The sequence below is a fragment of the Enhydra lutris genome, unplaced genomic scaffold, assembly GCF_002288905.1.
Source record: "Enhydra lutris kenyoni isolate GAN:26980312 unplaced genomic scaffold, ASM228890v2 scaffoldscaffold18, whole genome shotgun sequence".
NCBI classification, from domain to species: domain Eukaryota; kingdom Metazoa; phylum Chordata; class Mammalia; order Carnivora; family Mustelidae; genus Enhydra; species Enhydra lutris.
The window spans coordinates 23,172,890-23,192,588 of NW_019154102.1; the positions used below are offsets into that span (position 1 = coordinate 23,172,890).

The 19,699-nt window shown below is 57.7% G+C and overlaps 1 protein-coding gene across 1 annotated transcript in view; it reads right to left on the bottom strand.

Annotated features, from left to right (window-relative positions):
- Nucleotides 1-1,177: 1,177 nt before the first annotated feature.
- LOC111148060 (RAB11 family interacting protein 5) overlaps nucleotides 1,178-19,699 on the bottom strand; it is a 36,043-nt gene continuing 17,521 nt past the window's right edge. Inside the window, exons 2-5 of the mRNA XM_022504436.1 lie at nucleotides 17,012-17,448; nucleotides 16,201-16,900; nucleotides 3,691-3,880; nucleotides 1,178-3,432 (exon numbers count right to left, since the gene is read on the bottom strand). Coding sequence (XP_022360144.1) covers nucleotides 3,229-3,432; nucleotides 3,691-3,880; nucleotides 16,201-16,900; nucleotides 17,012-17,448 — 1,531 coding nt within the window. The 3' untranslated portion in view covers nucleotides 1,178-3,228. The remainder of the gene's footprint in view (nucleotides 3,433-3,690; nucleotides 3,881-16,200; nucleotides 16,901-17,011; nucleotides 17,449-19,699) is intronic.

The window sequence follows — 19,699 nt, forward strand, 5'->3', positions numbered from 1 at the left end:
GGCTACCTTGCCCCCTCCCTTTATGCTCTCCAGCCATCCTGACACCCAGAGCATGCTGGGCGCTCCCTGCCCCTGACCCTTGAACATTCTGAACCCAGTGAACTTCGTAACTTCTTATCTTTGCCTGACTCTGGCTCTCCTGACCTCAGCCTACACATTGCATTTCCCGATCCATCACCCTACTTCCCCATAATCCACTTCCGCTCCTATAGTACCCAGCACTTTTTTGCAGCCCGGGTACTTAGTTACTTATGGTTCTGCGTATGGGTTTCCTACTGTAAGGTCCACAGGACAGGAGGTGTTCTACCGCTGAGTCCTCAGTGCCAGGCTTGGCAGGGTTTGCAGCAAGGACTCAAATATTTGCTGACTGTGTGAGTTAAACAGTGGGAGCTTCAGAGCCTGGGCAGGTTCCACTTTCTTTGTCCAACTAAGGAAGATCCCTCCCCAGTCTAATTCCCAAGCAGGAGAGAATTGGGAGTGGGGAGTGGGGTTCAGTAGTGTTTACTAAGCACTACAAGGAGTTTAGGTAAGAGAGAGCAGCGCATACACAGGGTAAGACACCAGCAAGGATGATAATAAACCCACTTATGTTGTACAGAGTAGAAGATTCCTAGCTGAATTAGCTGGTCAGTGAGCCAGGCTGGGGGGAGGGGAGGAAAGCTCTCTGTTTCACCCAAGAGGACAGTAGAAATAATTTTGACCTTAGGGAATCCCACTTTAGGTTTCCTTCGTCTCATGGTGAGGTGGTGAGGTGCAGCATTGGCTCGTGCCTGCCCATGTCTTTCTGGACAATGCACGCACGATCTAGAGCAGTCAGTTCCCTCATCTGTCAACAAGAACCATGAGAAACAGACTATTCCTAAAGCCAGAGAGAGGTGCTAACTAGCCATGAAGAATCATTTGTATCTTGGATTTGTATCTTTCCCAGCCAGACTAAGCAGTCTCAGAATAAGAATCAGGTCTTTTACCCTCTGTATTCTCCCACAGTACTCAAGGAATGTAGGTCTCTTGGCAAAGACAAGACTGAGTCCAGGCCACTGGGCAATGCTGTGCTGCCCCTAGTGTTAGTACAGAGGCAGCGACACTCCAAAACCCCATCACCTGCCTTCTCCCCCAGAAAGCCTCCTTTTCATACATTTATCAAAACAGGAACACCATTGAGCCACCTGCAGTATGGGAACTTTTTATTCTTCATAAAGTGCTCAAAACATGAAGAACAAGCTCTTTATAAACAGGAGTTACAACTAGGAAGACAAACAGCAAAGCAGAACTGTGCCTGCTCTCTGCCCACCCTGCCTGCAACTCTCCACGTTGTGGCCAGGAGCAGAAACGTCCGACAAGAACCCTGGGCTTCAACTCACAACTCTCCTGAAGACATCCTTGCCCTGGGCATTTTGGAGGGCCATGGTCAAGGATGAGCAGAAGATCAGGGTCAGGGCTGATAATAAGTAGAGCCCGGAAGAATATGTAGTAGAAGAGGTCTCCCCTTCCCCCAGAAGAGATACCTACCCAAATCCCAATGACCCCCAAAAAACATGACCCAAGACCTGCACACCTGTGGACACTTTCTCAGCTTTGATGAGTGATCCTTAGGGTAGGTAACATTACAGAGACTTTCCGCTCATGTGTGTGGGTGGGGTCCTCTGCTTCATCCTGGCAGAAGACATCACCCATAGTGCACATTTCCTTCCAAGGCTTTCAGAGAGATCCCATAGGCCCTCTCAGGAAGAAAAGGAGGTCCCAGAGGAGCTCTTGCCTCCTTGCTGGGTCAACAGTATCCTCCTTCAGCACCTCCTCACCCCAAAACCTTTGCTCAAGCAGGGTACCCCAAGTCACTAAATGTTCCCTGCAGATGCCATGGGAAGCCTGTCACATTTTCTGCAAGCAAACCAGGGGCTGGGCCAAAGGACAGACACTTCATTTCAAAGTGCACTGCAGCCAAGCCAGGCAAGGCCATGGACAGAAGGGACAGGCTGGGAGAGCAGCTGGCAGATGACGGGAGGGCAACAAAGGCTATTTCCTAAGTATAGGCAGAATGGGACCTCCTACTTCCAGAATGTAGTTGTTAACCCAGGAACCTTCTCAGTTGGGGTTGAGGGATGAAGAGAAGGTGGCAGGAACATTAAAGGAGCAGTGGCAGCTTCGCCAGACCCTTAACTGAAATTAACTCTAGGGGAGGGGCACAGGGCACAGCAAGGCTGACCCATCCTCCTTTCCCATACCCAGGGCCTGACAGATCCAGCCCCATGTGCTCAAGAGGGAGGGAGGGGGACACCAAACAGAGAGAGAGAGAGGTCTACATCCAGAGGCTTTTGACCCCACCCACAAAAGGCACATTTTAATTGGTTTCCAAAAGTTCAAACCCCACAGCAGCACAGAGTTTTGGCATCTGGACAGGCAACAAAAACAAACATGGAGGGTTGATCCCCAAACATAAGCAGCCCAAAGCCCCGAGGCCTGCGGAGGGCCCACAGCCCAGAGGTGTGCGAGGAGTGTTCTCCCCACCCTTTCCCCAGCTTTCCATGCATTCACATGAGAGATGCTCAATGGGAAGAACAGAGGAAGAGAGCGGCGGGGGCCCGGGAAATCCACATCTCCATCTCCCTTCGTCCACATGGCCCTCGCTCTGCCAACTGCTGGAAACACACAGAATCGGGTCACAGCAGAGACGAGACCAGATCATGCTCCTTGCTCTCAAGGGAACAGACACGAGGCTCCAGTTACCTAGAACTGCAAACTGGGCAGCCTGGTTCCTGCCACAGCCCCAGTAATGCTAGGAGCCCTCTAGGGGCCGGAGACAGATGATGACGGGGACAAGGGTTTAGCCTTGGATGAAATGACTGTTGTTGTGGGGTAATAAAGCGCGTCCCAGATGCCACATCAAATTGTTGCTCACCCCGGCTCTGACTTGAGGGCTGAATTCTTTGTTCCAATTCCCTGGAGCCCCCAAAACTAAGGGACATGAAAATAGGCAGGTGGGAAAGACCCATGGAGGGTTCCCAAAGACACACAAATTGTACATGGAACCTGATGCCTGCAATGGGAGTCCCGAGGGCCCCTCTTCCAGCAACCCCCACAGAGGCAGGAGGCAGGGGGAGCAAGGAGTGACAATGGAGGACAGACAGCAGCCTGCCCGGGTGAGAGTGAGTTCAGTGGGAGGGAGGGCAGTGCAGGCCCGGTTTGGGCAGTGGGCCCACATGACCCTCCCAGGGGCAGGGGTGGGGAGGGCTACTTGGGGGGGTCAGGGGGGATCTGCAGCAGTGTGGGTGAGGTCTCCATGATCCGCACCAGCAGCCGGTCAATGTAGCTCTCCAGCTCCTGCACGTGCTCATCCCGCTGGCTCAGCTCCCGCTCCCGCTGCAGGAGCAGGCCGATGAGCTCGTCGTGGGTCAGGTGGTAGTACTTGGCCGACTGGTCCAGCACACTTGAGTCCTGAGGCCGGGGAGGACAGTAAGCAGGGCGGCCTGAGGCCTACCTGCCCACCCACCCACCAACACCCAGGTTTCACCCCTATAGGCCCCGGAGCGGCCTCTGTCTCCAATGCAAGAGACCACCTAACTGGCTTCAGGGCCCCAGCATGGGGGACTGGGCCTGTTCTTCCCTCCACCCTGCCCGGCACGCAGCTCCTGACCTCGGGCCGCCTGGCCGCTCTCCACCACACCACATGCCTGGCATCTTGTCAGGCCTCACCTTCAGCCTCTTGGCGTCCACAGTCTGGCCCACGTGGGGGGCTGGAGCCACAGGCTGAATGCCGCCGGATGTGACCGTCTTGAGCTTCTCCAGCCCGCTGCTCAGAGCTGTACTCAGACTGGAGCGGGGCTGCTTCCTGTCTGGGCTGCCCTCGGCGGGAGCAGCACTGAGCGGCTTCACGGGGTGGGGACTGCGGAGACAGAAAGGAGAGGCGTTATGGGGAGTGGGGAGCAGCATAACGGAAACAGGGGTTGGGGGGGCGCACCAGCACTTGGCTGCGGCTGCCCCGCACCACAAGGCCTCAGGGCAGCTGCCACCAGTGTTCCTCAGAAGGCCTTCCTCCCTCCTCCCTCACTCCTCTCCGTTTTACTCCCTCAGAAGGCCTGCCCCCCTCACAGGAGCAGCACAGCCTGGCCCACGACCTTCCTAGCACCTCCAGCCAGTCTCTACCAGGACCACCCGCTCTGCTTCCCTCCCTCTACCACACTGTAACCTTTCTCTAGGGGACTGACCGACCCTTCCAGGGTCCCCATTTTCCCATGACTCGGGATTCACAGGCTGTGGGGCTTTCAGTGCTAAAACCTAGAAAGACTTGGGCAACCTGGGACACTTTGCTGTTGTCTCTAAACCTGGTTTTTTCCCATCAGCGTTGACAATGGCCCAAGAAAGACACCTGGCTATCTGCCCTCAGTCATGCCCCAGCTCCCCTTCCTCTTTACCCTGCCCCACCAGAGCACACAGACTGCACTGTCTCTAGAAGTTCTTACCTTTTGTTGATTCCTCAACCCATCAGAATGGGGACCTTGGCCCCGCCAGCCCAGCACAAGTGCTCCTGCCGAGCCTACCAACCCCTCAGCTCTCTACTCACTGACCTCTCTGTGGACTTGACTCCTGGACCACTCCTTGCTTTGGCCTGCTCTCCCTCATTTCCCACCAAGACCTCCATCTGGTTTTCTGATTTCTCGCAGTCTCTTCTCAGTCTTAACCACTAGCCTGCCCTTGGATCCCTTCCTTTCCCACCTTGGCCCCCACCGCCCCTAATGTCATCCCCAGCCTGGACCTCAGCCCCGAGCTTTAGGCCCACACAGAATTGGAGGCTGGCTGGCTCCACTCTGGGTCCAGCTTGGGTGCACTGCACTGGCCTCTACACCTATCCTCTCCTGCGTCCCCCCTCCCAGCAGCGTATGGCTCCAGCCAGACCCTCGGGAATCCCTGATTCCCAGGCCTCAGCTCCAGGGCTAACAAACATTGAACCTGCTGCCTCTCAGCTTCTCTCGAACTGGCCCCTGTGCTCCCCGTCAGTGCTGGCTACACTACCTTTGGCTACACCTGCTGCCACTCATCTCCTCGGAGAGAGTCTTGCCCACCTCCCACCACTGCTCTATTCTAATGGGAGGGTGATCTCAGCTTTTTCGATGTTCAAACAGCCTCCACTGGCTCCCTATCAGATAAGAAAACACAGTCTCTAATAGAATCAGGCCCTGCCCTTTCTTCCTGGGCCTCCACACCACACACTGCTGCAAACCAGGAAAAGCGCTCTTTCTCACCTTCAGGCGGTCCCTCTGCACAACACCTGCCCTTCGCCTGCTGGCCTTTCGCCTGCTGAACGGCTAACTCCTCCTCGTGTTTCAAGGCCATGCAAGGCCACTTCCTCTAGGAAACTTTCCTGATTCCCCTAAGCTGACTACAGGGACCCCGCTCTGGGATCCCTCAGCACCCCAGACCTGTGACAGGTATGCAAACTACTAGCACCGGACCCCAAATCAATTAACCTTTCCCCAAGGGACCTCTTAAAATCTATGGTCAATTCACAGAGCTTTTGGACTATTTAGAAGTAGGAAGCAAAATGATTTAGGCCAAGGCTCTGGACTCTGTCAGAAGAGGGACAGCCCAGACCCAGAGAAGCCAGTTACGTTACTCAGGATAGGGCCATGGATCCCGGGGACGAGTGGCAGAGAGGCCAGGCGGGGGGCCGACAACAGGGAAACCAACGTCTCTCCTCCCACCTAGGAGTCTGCATTAGGGACAGGAGCTTAAAAGCTGCTCTCCTGTGCCCGGGGAGGGAAGGAATAGCCGGATGGCGTACGGAAACCCTGAACGGGTCCTGAGCTCTCAATCGGATTGGCCCCACACATAGGAGGGACCCTGGACCCCTGGACCCCATAGCTCTTAAGACCATTTCCTCCTCTGAGAAATGGGGACAGCTCTATTTGGCCCATCTACTTGAGGATGAAGGGACATGCTGAATTCAGACATGAAGCCCACTATAAAGGGAATGAAGCTTCCCAAAGGTAGTTAGTATAATCAGAAGTGAGACTAGAATACAGCAGGGCCAGCTAAGGATGCTCTCATCACTGCAAGGACACCGTGACCACCTCCTCTTCCCAACCTCCGGGGACGGCTTCACTACGTGCCACTGGCACAGCAGCCCAGGGTAGCCCAGACTCTTTCCCTCACACTTCTCATGTATCAGCAGGGGTCCCCTCAGCCAGCTCCTCATGGGTGCCTGTCTGTCTCCCTCACTGGATTGGGAACTGTCCGGGCACACCGTGGGGACAGCGTCCCTCATCTCTTTGCAGTGTCTAACACAGCGTGGAGGTGCAGTGAACTGGGGTGACTACATGTATGAGCTGGCAGGCAGGGGCTCCGGTCCAGGACCCCCACCCTGCCCTGCTCAGCAGAAAAAGCAGCTGCCTCTGCTCCCCCCACTTCTTCAGTCAGGGCTTCTAGGGTACTAGCCTCCTTCTGGACTTCGCTGCTCCCATCAACTCCAAGCGACCTGTGTCTCCTGACCTCAGCTCTGGTCATCCCTCACCAATCAACCTAGTGGGGAGGTCACAGCCTCATCATTCTTCTTAAACAAACCAATGCCACAGTGACCACAATCAGAGGCATCCAGAGGCCACGCAGGCCCGTCTTAAGCACCTCGGGACCACTCCCTGAAAAGGCGCAGACGCAAGCCAATGAGGCACCTGATGGGGCTACAGACCGCTTCTTCTGGGGGCAGGGGCGTGGTCATTTAATTTTTCTTTTTGTCCTCTAAACAGCTCTTGGGCTTTCTCTCCAACAGAGCTCGGTACCAGTCCCTCCTCTGGCTCTCTGCCTGCCACAGCCCACTTCCCTGTGGCCCCCATCTGACAAGCGTCACTGCCCCGGCACCCAGCGCCCCTCGCAGCCAAGGCCCTGAGCTCTTCTCCCCCTTCCCCTGCCAGCCCACACTGGCTCTGCCCACTCCATTCCTCACTCCTTGCACCTCAAACTTTGCGGGGCACTCTGCTTGGCCAAGGACCCTGAGAGGAGACAGCTTCCAAGCCAGTCTTACTGAAGGGCTCCATTCTTCAAAGCTTCCCCTCTCCTGCCTTTTGGGGAAGAAATGCTCCATCTGCCCCTGGAAGGGCTGAAGCTGGAATGTGAACACCTCGGCCCCTGGGCTGATTTGCCCCCTTTGCCCACCTTCTCCTGCAGAGTCTTCTCAGGGTGACAGCTCACCTGGCGCTGGACTGTGGCTCCTCAGCTGGTCGTGTCTCCAAGGGCAGAAGCACAAGCGGGGAGGCTGGGGTGGTTGCAGCGTGGTCTTCCCCGGGTGGGGCAGGGGAGCCCCCGGGGGAGGAGGCTGGCTCCCCAAGGGTTGGGGAGGAAGAAGTCAGGGGCTGAGCTCCAGGCAGAGGGGAACATGGAGGGCTGGGCCCCCCATGATGGTGGCCGGCCCAGGGCGGGAGAGGGGGTGGTGGAAAAGCAGGCTCTGGGGGAGTGGGCAGCTCTTCTGGACCAGAGAGGATGGAAGGTTCCCTGGACCCTGGAGGGGATACGGACGGGAGACTGGGAGGGTCTTGACTCTCCTGAGATAAGAAGGGGTTCAAGGCGTCCTCCTCTGATGCCCAGAGGTCAGTGTGTTGGGAGCTATCTAGCAGGGGTCCAAGCCCCTCTTCTACTGGTCCCTGCCTCCGGACCTCAGGACCCTCAGGGCTTTCTCCTTTCTCTGGAGCCCCCCAGATCTGCGGACTCTGAGGAGCCACGCTCTCTGAGTAACAGGGTACGGGGGTGGGACCCTCAGGGCAGCTGATGGGCGGGGATAAGGGCGGCTGAGGCACGGGAGGGCCGGCACCCTCCGCTATATGTTGCAGGCCTGGCCCACCCGGCAGGGTTCCGGAAGAATGGCTGTCAGACTCTGCCCCTGGTGTCTGGCCCTCCTCCTTGGCCTCCCGTGGACCAGCAACCAGTGGACTCGGAAGGCTGTCTTCTCCTCCTGTCTCTGCCCCCCTGCTTCTCAGCCCCCCTGCAGCAGCCGCCGCCACTGCCACCTCCTCCTCCTTCTCCTGGGAATCTGAAGGCGTGAAGAGGCGTGGTGGCTTGGGAGGTGGCCTGCCGGGCTGCGGCTCCCGGTCCGACACCTGCTCCGGTTTGTGCTCCGGCTCCTGGGGGATAGGCCCCTTGCTCCCTCCAGGGCTCACAGGTTCTGGTGACTCTGGCTCCATCTGCTCATCAGACTCTCCCCGCAGGACTGGTGAGGACGTCTCGGCTACAGGAGAGATGGTGACCACATCCCAGGGCCATGAATCGTTGACTGTATTGAGCTCGTGCGAAAGCTGGCCTTCGCCTCGGGAGGCTGCCTCTTGGACCTCAGGGGCGTCGTCGGGACCAGGCAGCCTTTCCCACACACTGATCACTTCAGGGGAGCTAAACAGAGACGTCGCACTGTCTGCCGGACTCTGCCCTGCATCCCCTCCAGGGGCTGGCGGCTCCCTGTCTGCTTCCGAGTCTGCGGCTCTTGGCTGTAGCTGGGCGGATGAAGAGGGCAGGCCGGCCCCAGCTGGCCCCAGGGGCCCCAGCTCAGCCACACTGCTGCTCCAGCGGTCCAGTCCCAAGTCCAGAGGAAGCTTGGGCTCCAGCCACATGCTGCTTCCACCTCTTCCTCCTCCCCCAGGGGCCCCCCGGGGCTCGGCCGCCTTCACTGTCACTGCCCCGCGGCCTTGCTCCTGCGGCCCAGTCACCTCCAGCCCCACTCCTCCTGCAGGGGCCAGGATCTTGCTCCTGGCCTCTGGACGCAGCCTGCTGGCGGCAAAGACGTTGAAGGTGTCGTCCCACTCAGGCGGGGCTTTCCCAGGGGAGGCCAGGGGGGTGGGGCTGGGCCTTGAGGCACTGGGGAGAGAGGGAGCAGGTGAAGGACAGTTTAGTGCTATGTCGGCTAGGAGCTCCTCGAAGAAAGGGTTGCTCTGCATGGAGGTGAGGAATGGGTTGGTGAGACCCGAGAATCCAGATGGGGTGGCTTCGGGGGCGGCGGAGGCGGCAGCGGTGGTGGCAGCAGCAGCAGCAGGGGAGGCGGCTGCAAAAAGGTTAGTGCTTAGCATGGGAGCAGCGGTGGGAGGAGGAGTGGGGAGGGCCGGAGCACAGGGGGAGCAGGGGAGGTGGTGAGGAAGAGCAGCTGGGTCAGGTTCTACCTGAGGAGACACGTCCAGGCTGTGGAGGGAGACAAAACCGTGAGCCTCCTGGTTAATGCCAAGACCGGAACCGGCCTTGCTGAATACCCCTCGCCTGCCCAGCCCCCCACACCTGCCTCGGGCCGGGTACCGCACGCCACACCCACACGGGCTGGGTTCAGGCCGGTGTGCCAGGGGACAAAGGGAAGACCCCAACACATAATATGATTCGGGGCTGCCCAAGGAGGGAGACGCTGGGCAGAGCTCATGTAATCCATGTCCAGGCAGGATCCCAGCCTCCACCAAAGGTTCTTCAGGGGCACAGAGGCTGAAGAGTCTTGTCAACACCAGACTTAACACCCACAGAACCAATCAGGTGTCTTACAGCCCCTCAAAGACAGAGAGGAAAGAAATACTAGCTGCGTGAAGAGGATAAAGAGGCCAGAGAAAGGCCAGGCCTAGAGATCCGGCTGGGCAAAGCCAGCGCGAATGGAAGCCCGCAGGGTCCCTGGGATTCTGGCAGCTGGAACAGATGGGTTCTACTGACCTCTTGCAGAAGAGGTAAGGATGGGGCAGGCATCGGACAGGACAAAGTGTCCATCAAAAGAACTTGCCTCTCCTGTTTCTTGGAGGGGTGCCATCACCTGCCCAAATGGACGGCAAGACCCTGCTAAGGCTAGCTCCTGTCAGGTGCCCACCTGAGGGGGCCCCTCCCCAAGGGCACCCACGAGCCAGCCTTGAAAGTAGCCCCGCTCTGGAGACGAGGGCTGGAATGTAGCAGCAGCAGCGACTCCGGAGGTCACCTGGGGCCTCTTGGGGTCTTCCCCACACAGACCACTGGCTCCCCTGGGAAAACCATTCCATGGTAGTGGCCCTACACTCCCACAGATGCTGGAGAACACTGGCTGGCCTCTGGGGGAGGGAGCACGGCCCTGCACTTGCACCTTGCCCATGGTACACGGCTGACTCATGCACAGGAACAGACTCTGAAACCAGAGCTCTCGGCTTCCTGGGGACGACCCCAGCAGACAGAAAACCAGGAAGATAATGCACGCCCCAGTTTTAGCACGAACAGTGGTTGGCAGCTGCCTCGTGGCTGAGCCCACCTGTCAGGCCCAGACCTGGGTGGCCTCTCCTACTGCCTACTGCTTCCCATCTTCCAGCTCCCACTCTAAGCCCCAAGACCCCCATTCCTTGATCCCTGCCCAAGTGAACATCCCGGGGATTCCTACACCTCCATCTTCTCCACTCAAGCTGCTGCTTCTCACGGGGAAACACTGGGGGGCAAGTCCGGGGGTGGCAGAAGCCAGGCTTTACCAGCCAGCCTGTGAGGCATGCAGGCTGGGGTTGGGGGGGGCACCTATGGAACAAGGCCAGGAATTCTGGAGCTCCCCAGGATTCTTCTGGGAACCGGGGCCCAGACAGAGCGGGCCGCACACAGAGCTGAGCAGAGTCTGGGCCAGCTTGTCTACAAACACTGGGGGGCAGACAATGGGAAGGACTCCAGCAAAGGTGGGCTTCCCAAGACAATCTGGGATTCTGGGATTCTCACCTCATGGGCAGGGCACAGCGGGGTCCTAAACCCTGGCTTTCTCTGAAGAATCCAGCTTCCAGAGACTCTCCTGACTCTTTTGCCCTATAACTCCCCATTCAAGGGTGACTTCTCAGCCTCATACTACCACTTACAGATCGGGCCATGGGGCTGGGGAGGAAGGTAAGAGTCCCACTGACTCCCACCCCACCAGGCTTCCCAGCACTTCTCTGCCTCTGTGGTCCTGACATAGTGAAGATACTGAAAGAGGTAAAATCCTAGGCCCGGAGTCCCAACCCCCACAAACATCCCTTCCCCCTTTACTCCAAGTTGGCCACAGGCAGACCCAGGCATTATGTGCCTACCTCAGGGACGAAGGAGAGCAACAGACCACCACCATGTGGGTCAAAGCCCTGCCCCCAGCCTGCCCCCCGACTAGAGCACCCATACCGGACACAGCCCAACTCTACCAGCAGGACTCAGCCCACAGGAACAGGGCTACCGGAGCCACCTGTCTCTCTCCAGAACCCGTTCTGACAAGTGACCAAAGGCGTCTGGAGGAAGAGAGCTCCATCAACATTAAATAGCACCAGGCTTAGCTCTGCACACTCCCCGCCCCCTTACCCTTGGCCTGGCCCCACTCACCCTTGTGGTCTGACAATAATCTGGCTGGCTGTCAAGACTGCAGGGCAGGAGAGCAGCAGGGAAGTAGGCTGGGAGCCTCAGGCAAGGCTAGCACCCTCCCCACCACTGGCTCCCCAGAGGTACACACAAACCCGTTGGTATGGAACCAGCGAAGGGCTCTCCCTAGAGGAAGAGACTCCAGGTGCCAGGCCCAGCAGGCTCCCAAAAGCCAGTGGCACCTCTGAGAGCGCCCCGTCCATCCCTCTACCCAGTGACACACACACCCCCACCCGCTTCCCCACATACCTCCCTTGCCCTGGATCCACACCAGGGGCACACCTGTCCCCTCCCTACCACTCCAGCTGGCACAGATCAGAGACCCATTCCCATATGGGGTTATCTCTTCAGGTTATGCTCTGAGGACAGAGACTGCCGAGCCAGCTAGCACAGTGCCATCCCCCCAGCACACAGAGAGGACTTCAACATATGAGGACTTGTCTTCTCTTTAAGAAACAAGGTTGGGGGAAGAAATGAGAAGTCCAAATGTCTCTACCCCCACAACCTGAGAGAATAAAACTTTAGGGCCTGCAGGAACCTTAGGACAGCTGGTAAAACCTTAACACAGGAATCCCCCCTTCTCTCTGCAGCGCCCCCTGCTTAAACATCGCCGTGGCTGGGTGACAGACTGCATCACCAGGCCAGCCCTGCAGCTGATGGACAGCTCCTCCCCAGGCTGAGAGGAGCTGCATGTCCTTGTCATTTCCACACACTGGTCCCCAAGGTGGCATGTGTATGTGCCAAGGCTCTCCACCGGGCAGTCCCCCGCGAGGCCAAAGCCAGCCAGCCTTCGAGGCATGTGTCCCCCCAGCCAACATGCCCTTCAGCCCTCCCTCCGGAGGCAGGATCCCCTGGGCCCTCCTGAGAGGAGCCTGATGTCCAGGAAAGGTGTCCAGGAGACTCGACATACCCTCCCCCATCCTCTGGGCACAAGGAGGTGACAGAGAAGGGCCCAAGAAACTCTAAGTAGGGACACCACATAATTTACCTTCCAAACCAGGACATTTTTACCACGGTAAAAGGGCAGTATTTACTACAGCAGGAAAACAGGCCCAAACAGGATGGATGGCCACACTAGCTCAAGGTCACTGGACACATGTCATGTCCCTCATTTACCCCATGGGGAATGCCACTGAGACTCTGAGCTTTCAGCAGCCAGCACACATTCCGGGCTCATCAGGACCTCGATGTACTACTTCCAGTGAGGGGCCAGGACAGATACACAGACGCCCAGAGGCCACCACGATATACTTGCCCCCATGCTGTACCACACTTACCCCAGTTAAAAAATACTTGCATCCCACACTTGATCCCCTACTGTACACAGGGTTCTGTGGTTAACGTGAGGAGGACGGGGCAGTCAAGCTCCGGTGGCCTGCCCACAGGGAGCTTATACTCCAAAAGGGTCAGAGAAGAATAGACACAAAGACAAGCCTGCATGGCCTTGACAGTCCTCAGACACACGGTACGTGGCTCATGCTGCCGCTCAGGACTCACGGCTCACAGCCGGGTGAGTAAGCGGCCGGTTCCACGGCTCAGACCTTAGTGTCAACAATCGCCATCCCCTCCCCAACCCAGGCACACACCCAGCCATGGGACCCAGCAGACTAGAGCCAGGTCAAGACGAAAATGAGGACCATCTTTTCAACCCCGCACACCCTCATTAATTTTCTCCCAGCCACTGGCTTCTCCGAAAACAGCCACTTTTTTCCTGGTTGCTGTGTGCCCAAAAGATTGCTTCAGGCCTCTCCGTGGGGCACCAGTGCCGCGTGGGAGCACTAGAGGGCGCTGCTGCCCTTTCCAGTGAGGAGCACCCAGCAATCTGCACTGGTAGCCCTGTGGGGCACAGGCACCCAGAACCTTTGGCCTGTGGACACACCTCAGAGCCCCGAAAGGGACCTGCAGCTACCTTCAGTCACTCCGGTTCTGGGTGTCTGACTACAGCTTCCCGCCACGGATTAGTTCACTTCTCATTCTCTCCTCAAAAGCCCAGAGCAAGCCTTCTAGGCGAGGGCCAAGTGTTGTTTGTTTCTGGCCACCTTCCTGGCTCTGTCAAGGCCCAGGGCCAGGGTGATGCTGACAGGCTCAATGACCAGGTCTCGAGCCTATCCAGGCCAGCCCACTTTACCCAAAGAACCCCTCGCCCCTGCAGCTACACCCTCAAATGAGCCCCTGGGAGGGGAGGGATCCCTGGATGCCCTCCATCCTGCTGAGGACAAGCTCAGAATTCAAAGAGAAGGGCAAAAACCTCAGCTGCCTTACGGCCAGCGGGGACCCAACTTGACTCTGAAGGGCAGTTGGGAGACATGGAGACACAGGAGAAGGAAAGCAGGGACTGTAAGCAAGAGTGAGGACAACCCCAACGTCACTCAAAGTCTGGCCTGCAGGGGTCTGAGCCCAAAGCCTGGGCACATGCACAGAAAAGAGCTCACGGGAGATGTCTGCCAGCGTCTATCTGTCCTGGAGAAGGCCCTGAAATGATCCACAGACATGCTGAGCCGTGGTCTATGTTCCATCTGACCCAGGCCCCCCCAGCTCCTCCCAGCAAATGCTCTATCTGGGCCTCCTGACACCTCCCTCCGCAGGACCACCCACAAACCTAAGCCATCAGAGGGCAGCAGGCCCATCCCCTTCTTGCCCATCTTCCCTCGGCTACAGGTGGCCAGCAGATCCCCTGGGATCTGATGAGCAGGGGCTGGGTCACAGGGACAGAAGCTGACGTACCCAGAAGGGGAGGCAGAGAGTGGCATCAGCCAGAGACTGAGCCACTCCACTGGCCCAGCTGCAAGGTGTACGAGAGGCGCCAGGAGGCCAGACCCGAACCCAGAAAGGCCTGGCATTTCTTTCCCCACCCCTCTCAGTGGACCCGAATTGCACAGGGAAAGAGAAGAACCAGGACCACAGGAGTCCTCTCCCCACTGCTGGGGAGTGGCTATGGGAGCCTCTCTCTGGACCCTTCCTCACATGCCCAGCCTTGGTGCCTCACCTCCTACTCACAGACCTGTCAACAGGAGCAGGGCAGGCTGACTGAGAGCAGAAACAGCTGCCCGGCCACAGACGCTCCCTGTCCAGGGCCAGCCCCAGGCCCTTGAAAAGTGGGGACGTCTGTTCCCTGGACCCATGTCTGGCGGCCCTCCCTGCTCCCTGCTGGACAGTGCAGCAGCCTCAGATGGTCAGAGCTAGGAGGAGACAAAGGGCCGGGATGGTGGCCGGGGCTGGGATACTGCAATTCGGTCATCTGAATGACCAAATGTATACTTCTCGTGTGTATGGGTCTTCGTCCACAGTTTCTGGCTCAAGGCTTCCAAAACCCTTGGAATTTCCTGAGTAAGAGCATCTTTTAATGTCCCTTGTCCTCCCTTCCTGAAATGCTGCAGAGCAGGAAGAGTGAAATGGGCGTCTCGTGATTCGTAACAAGCCCCTTTCCACCACAACTGGGGTTTGTGTTGATGAGGGGACTTTTTAGAAAGCCCCTGAGGACCCTAAGGCTGGTTGCCAGGGAAATCAAGTATGAACAGAAGGGTGGAGCTTTTTCCTCATTTCTGCAGAGGAGAGGAGCTGGAAGGTGAACTGACCACCAACGGCCAATTACTTAATCACTCGCACCTGTGCGAGGAAGTCTCCGCAAGAACTCCAAAGGATGGGGTTCGGGTGCTGAACACGTGGAGATGCAGGGGGAGTGGGGTGTCTGGAGAGAGCACGGAAGTCCTGTGCCCCTTCCCCAGACCTTGTCCTGTGCGTCTCTTCTACCAGGCTGCTCCTGAGTTACAGCCTTTTATAATAAACCACTGAAAGCAAAATGTTCCTTAGTTCTATGAACGAAGCAAGCAAATGAATCAAACCTAAGGAAGGAGGCAGTCACTAGGACCTCCGATCTATAGCTGGCTGGTCAGGAGCACAGGTGACAACCCGGACTTTCCACAGGCATCTGAAATAGCCAGTTGGGGGTAGGGGTGGGGTGTCAATCCTGTAGCTCTGAGCCTATGTGGGGTCCAAGGCGTCTCCGGGTCAACAGTGTCAGCACTGAGCTGAACTGCAGGGCACCCAGCTGGTGTCAGAGATCGGCTTGGGCATGTGCGAAACCAGTCCCCACAGTGGAACTGGGTGCAGAATCCTAGTTAGTATTAGGACCCTCTTGAGAGCTCTGCCAGGGCCTGAGCTCAAGGACTCCTACATCCCTTCCGAGGGTGAGACTCAGCACATTCAGAACACAGCAGCCATCCTCAGCTTGCTATACCCCAAGAGCAAGAGATAACAGAGGGCCAGAGCCCCAACAGTGTCCAAGGACAGAAGGTTGGTAGCAGATTTTAAGGGAGTTGTCTATAGCCCCTCGCCAGGCCAGGGGCACAACTGAGTGTATGAAGAGAGGGGTGGGGGCATCAGTGACTTGATGGTATCTCTCAGAGGGATGGGGTCACAGAGCCAGCTGGGGCAGCTGGGGTGGGGGTGGGGGGTTGGAGGTATAGGCCCCGTCCCACCTCTCCACCTGCCAAGGCTTCCTGACCTTGAGGCCAGAGGGCAAGGGGTGGAGGCTGGGAAGCAAAGAATTGACACAAGCGGCCTTCCCTGCTTTTCTCCCCTTCCTCCCCCTCCCTCGGGGGCAGGTGTGCCAACTGGAGACGGGAGACCATGAGGAGACGGGACTCCTCATTCCATATGGCCCCCAGAGCGCTGTGCCCTTGCGACTTACCTGTGTCCATGTGCCAACAACGAGCCTCAGCCTGGGGAAGTGGTACCCCCCACCACTCAACCATGCGAAGCCAGAGCCACAGCAGCCTGCCCAAGGGCCCCATCAGCTCCAAACTCCCTGCCCCAGGATCCAGGCTGCAAACACCCCAGCATGCTCCCCGAACAGCAAAGCTGCTTTTGCCAAGGACATACCTGGGTTTCTGAGTTGGTTCCTTGGCTTCTCTCAAGCCAAACCAGCTACTCTTGGCCTTTTCCTCCCCGCTGGATGGGTGGTGTGGGGAGGCCCCCAGGGTGGGACCCCCCTTCTCCCCCAGAGAGCCGCGGCGCCCCAGCTCGCTCCGACTCAGCCCCTGGTGGTGATGGTGGAAGAGACCCATCCGGGGCTTCCGCTCCTCCTTCCGGGCTCCCTCCTTCTCGGCCACAGCCTCAGAGGAGGCCACCATGGGCGTGGCAACCTGTACGGGCTTTCCCTCAGGGAGCAGGGCCCCCTCCTCCTCTCCAGAGCGGTTGGTGCCAGGGACCAACACTTTGGCCCGAGAGCTCAGCTCCTCCTGTCCTGGCAGCACCTCTGAGATGCTGGTGCGGCGGCTGCCTCTGCCCCCAGAGTCATCTGCAGGCCGAGCCCCCTCCTCAGCGGGCCGGGGAGACACGCTATGCAGAGAGCCGGAGGGTGGAAACGGGCCCGAGATGGAGCTGCGGTGCCGTGGGAGTGCCGGGGGCTCCTCATTGTAAATGTGGCTCCCGTTGACGCATAGGGAGGAGCGGGAGGCAGTCTCCAGGTGGCCCTGCAGGTCCAGGAGGGATCGGGGCGGCGTCGCTCGCATCTGGCTGGCCTCATCGCTATAGGTCCTTTTGTGGGTGAGCAACTTGGGGGACTGGGTGGCGTCCCTGCCTGAAAAGGAAGCACCCATGAGTGAGCAACAGGGAGAGCAGCCTGGTTCCTGGCCCGGGCCCCCCCAACCCTCATCTGTCCCCCAGCGGGGCAGGGCCCTTGCTCACACACCTCCTTCGCTGGACAGCCAGCTGCTGCGGCTGGGCGAGCGGGTCAGGAGCTCGGCACCCGGGCCCTGGTAGGCCAGGCTCCCGCTGGCAGAGGACAGGGTGCTGTCCGAACCCAGAGAGGTGCTGGACTGCGTCAGGGAGGACTTGCGCAGCTTGTTACGGAGGAAGAAGCCTTTGGCTTTGCCCATCTTGCCCAGGCTGCCCAGCTCGGGGTCCTCCAGGGCACTGCTTGGGAGGATGGCCGAGGCAGACTCCAGCTCAAACTTCTTCTTGCCCTTCATCTTGTCCTTGATCTTGCTGAAAGGGGACCGCGGCTTGTCCTTCATGGACAGGTCAAACATGCTGGCGCTCAGGTTGTTTCGAGTGAACTGGATTGTGACTTGGATCTCTCCGCGCTCCTTCTCCTTCTTGCCGGCCTTGGAGTGCAGCTTGTACCACCTGGAAGAAGGGGGGCGGGGTGGAGCTCCGGTCAGGTCACGGTCAGGGCCCAGGCAGCCCGCCCTCCCCTGCAGGCATCCCTCACGGCCTCTCCCCCACAACCCAGGCCTGGCCTTCTGAGTCACAGGCAGAGCCGAGAAAGTGTCTACATCTTGTCCGTGTTGGGGAAAACCACATCCTGAGCAGGGGAATCTCTGTGGTGCTACTGGGAAGGGCCACAGTCACCATTCCATGCCGCCCTCCCATCCCCCTTCCTGGGGGCTCAGAGATCTCCCCGCTGCCCCTCCCTACTCCATCTGAAATTCTGAGGCCCAAAGGGGTGAGGCTGGGTGTGGGAAGAACTCTTAACCATCCAGGCCCCTGGGGTAGACAGACCCACCCACATTTCTCCCTGTTTACATCATCTCCTTGGGCTCATCCCAGCCAAAGCTCTGCTCTGAGCCACCGGTGAGTCCAGGAAAGAACAGCGCATCAGAGGCACAGGGCTGGAACACCAGCCCACATGAACACACACCTCACTCACTCACGGACTGGTCCACACCCCACCAGGAACACCTCTGCACACAACGGCATACAGGGGCCTCAAGTAAGAGACCTTGGGGGGTGGGGGCAAGGGCACTCACATCTGCTGAGCATCTCATGTGTATCATGATGGACTACAAGGGTCTTCACTCCCACGTACACACAACAAGCCTTGGGGGTCAGAACCGTGACCCTGATTTATACAGCAAGAAGTCAGGGCTCAGAGGTGAAGTAACTCCTCCAAGAGCAAGCAGCCAGAAAGGAGAGAGGAGATGGAGAGCCAGTTTCCATCCCTCCAAAGCCATGTTCTTCCCACTACACACTCGCAGAGAGACCCCCGACACATGACCACTGCACAGGGTAGGTGGAGGCCACCCTACAGGGGAGGGGTGTGCACGGAGCTCTTCCTTCCTCTGCTGCCCAAATCCTCCTTCCTGACCAGACTCCTGGCCAGAGGCAGCACACTTTGCTCCACATAGCGTCTTGTGTGGAGCCACTGGACACCCCCACCCGGGTCCCCTCCCATTCTACTCAGCAGGCCATGCCCCACCCCCTCTCCCACAGATACAAGCACAGACGCTGCACAGAGAAACTGAACCAGAACCCTTCTAGACGTAGGGACACCAAGCCCAAATGATGGGCTCCGGTGCAGGGCTGAAAACAGGACTGACTGAAAATCGGTCCCCTTTCTCACACCAGCACCCAGAATGTGTAACCTCCCTTGCACATTAGAGCTTAATACAACACTCAAAGACTGTGTTCCAGATAAGCTGGAGGAAATCTCCCGGAAAGTAGAAGGGCAACGATGAGGTGATGCTAGGTCAGTCCAAGGAGGTTCATGACCAAGTTACCTGTCGAGTCAAGAAAGAAAAGGGAGGCTGCTCCCACGTGTGAGGGACCTGGGAGTCCTCCCTCCCATCCACAAAACAAGAGAAAAGCTGAGCAAAAGCTGAAAATCAATAACTCCCTAGGGATTTTTAGGGCAGTGGAACTGTTTTGTAGGCTACTGTAATGGTAAACACATGTTATATATTTGGCTGTACCCACAAAATAGAAAAGACAAAGTTTTATATATAATATAAACTGCAGGCTCAAATTAATAACGATGCATTGGGATTGGTTCATCAGTTATAACAGGGTGCCACACTAATGTGAGATGCTAATAAAAGAAGAAACAATGGAGGGGGGAGGAGAAAGGCCAGAGCTAGGGAGTGTATGTGAACACTCTGTACCTTCCAGGCTTTTCTGTAAGCCTAAAGCTGCTCATCAACCAACCAATCAATCAACCAATCAACCAATCCTCTAGTAATTTAAGGAGAGGGGAGGAAGACTGGGAGGGACCAGAGCGCACAAGGAGGAAGAAACCGGGCAAGAAATAACACAAGAAAGTCTTGCAGACCTGAAGGACGTGAGCAGCGGCACAGAAGGGCCACACGCATGCAGCACAAGGAACAGAGACCAGGCCGGGAGGTGTCCCGGTGAGGTTTCAGAACACTGGGCAGAGGAGAAGGAGACCCTGCAAGCTTCTAGACACTGGACACACAGGTTCGTACGTTCAGGAATTAGAATAACCCTGGGTCCTCACTCCCAACACTGGGTACCCTATGGAGTCATGCCTTCAAAATTCGGAGGGAAAGAGTTTTCCGCCTGGAATTCTAGACGCAGCGGGTGAAGCACGAAGGTGGAATGAGGCCCGGTGATGTCAGTGGGTCACTGAAGGCCTCAAGGT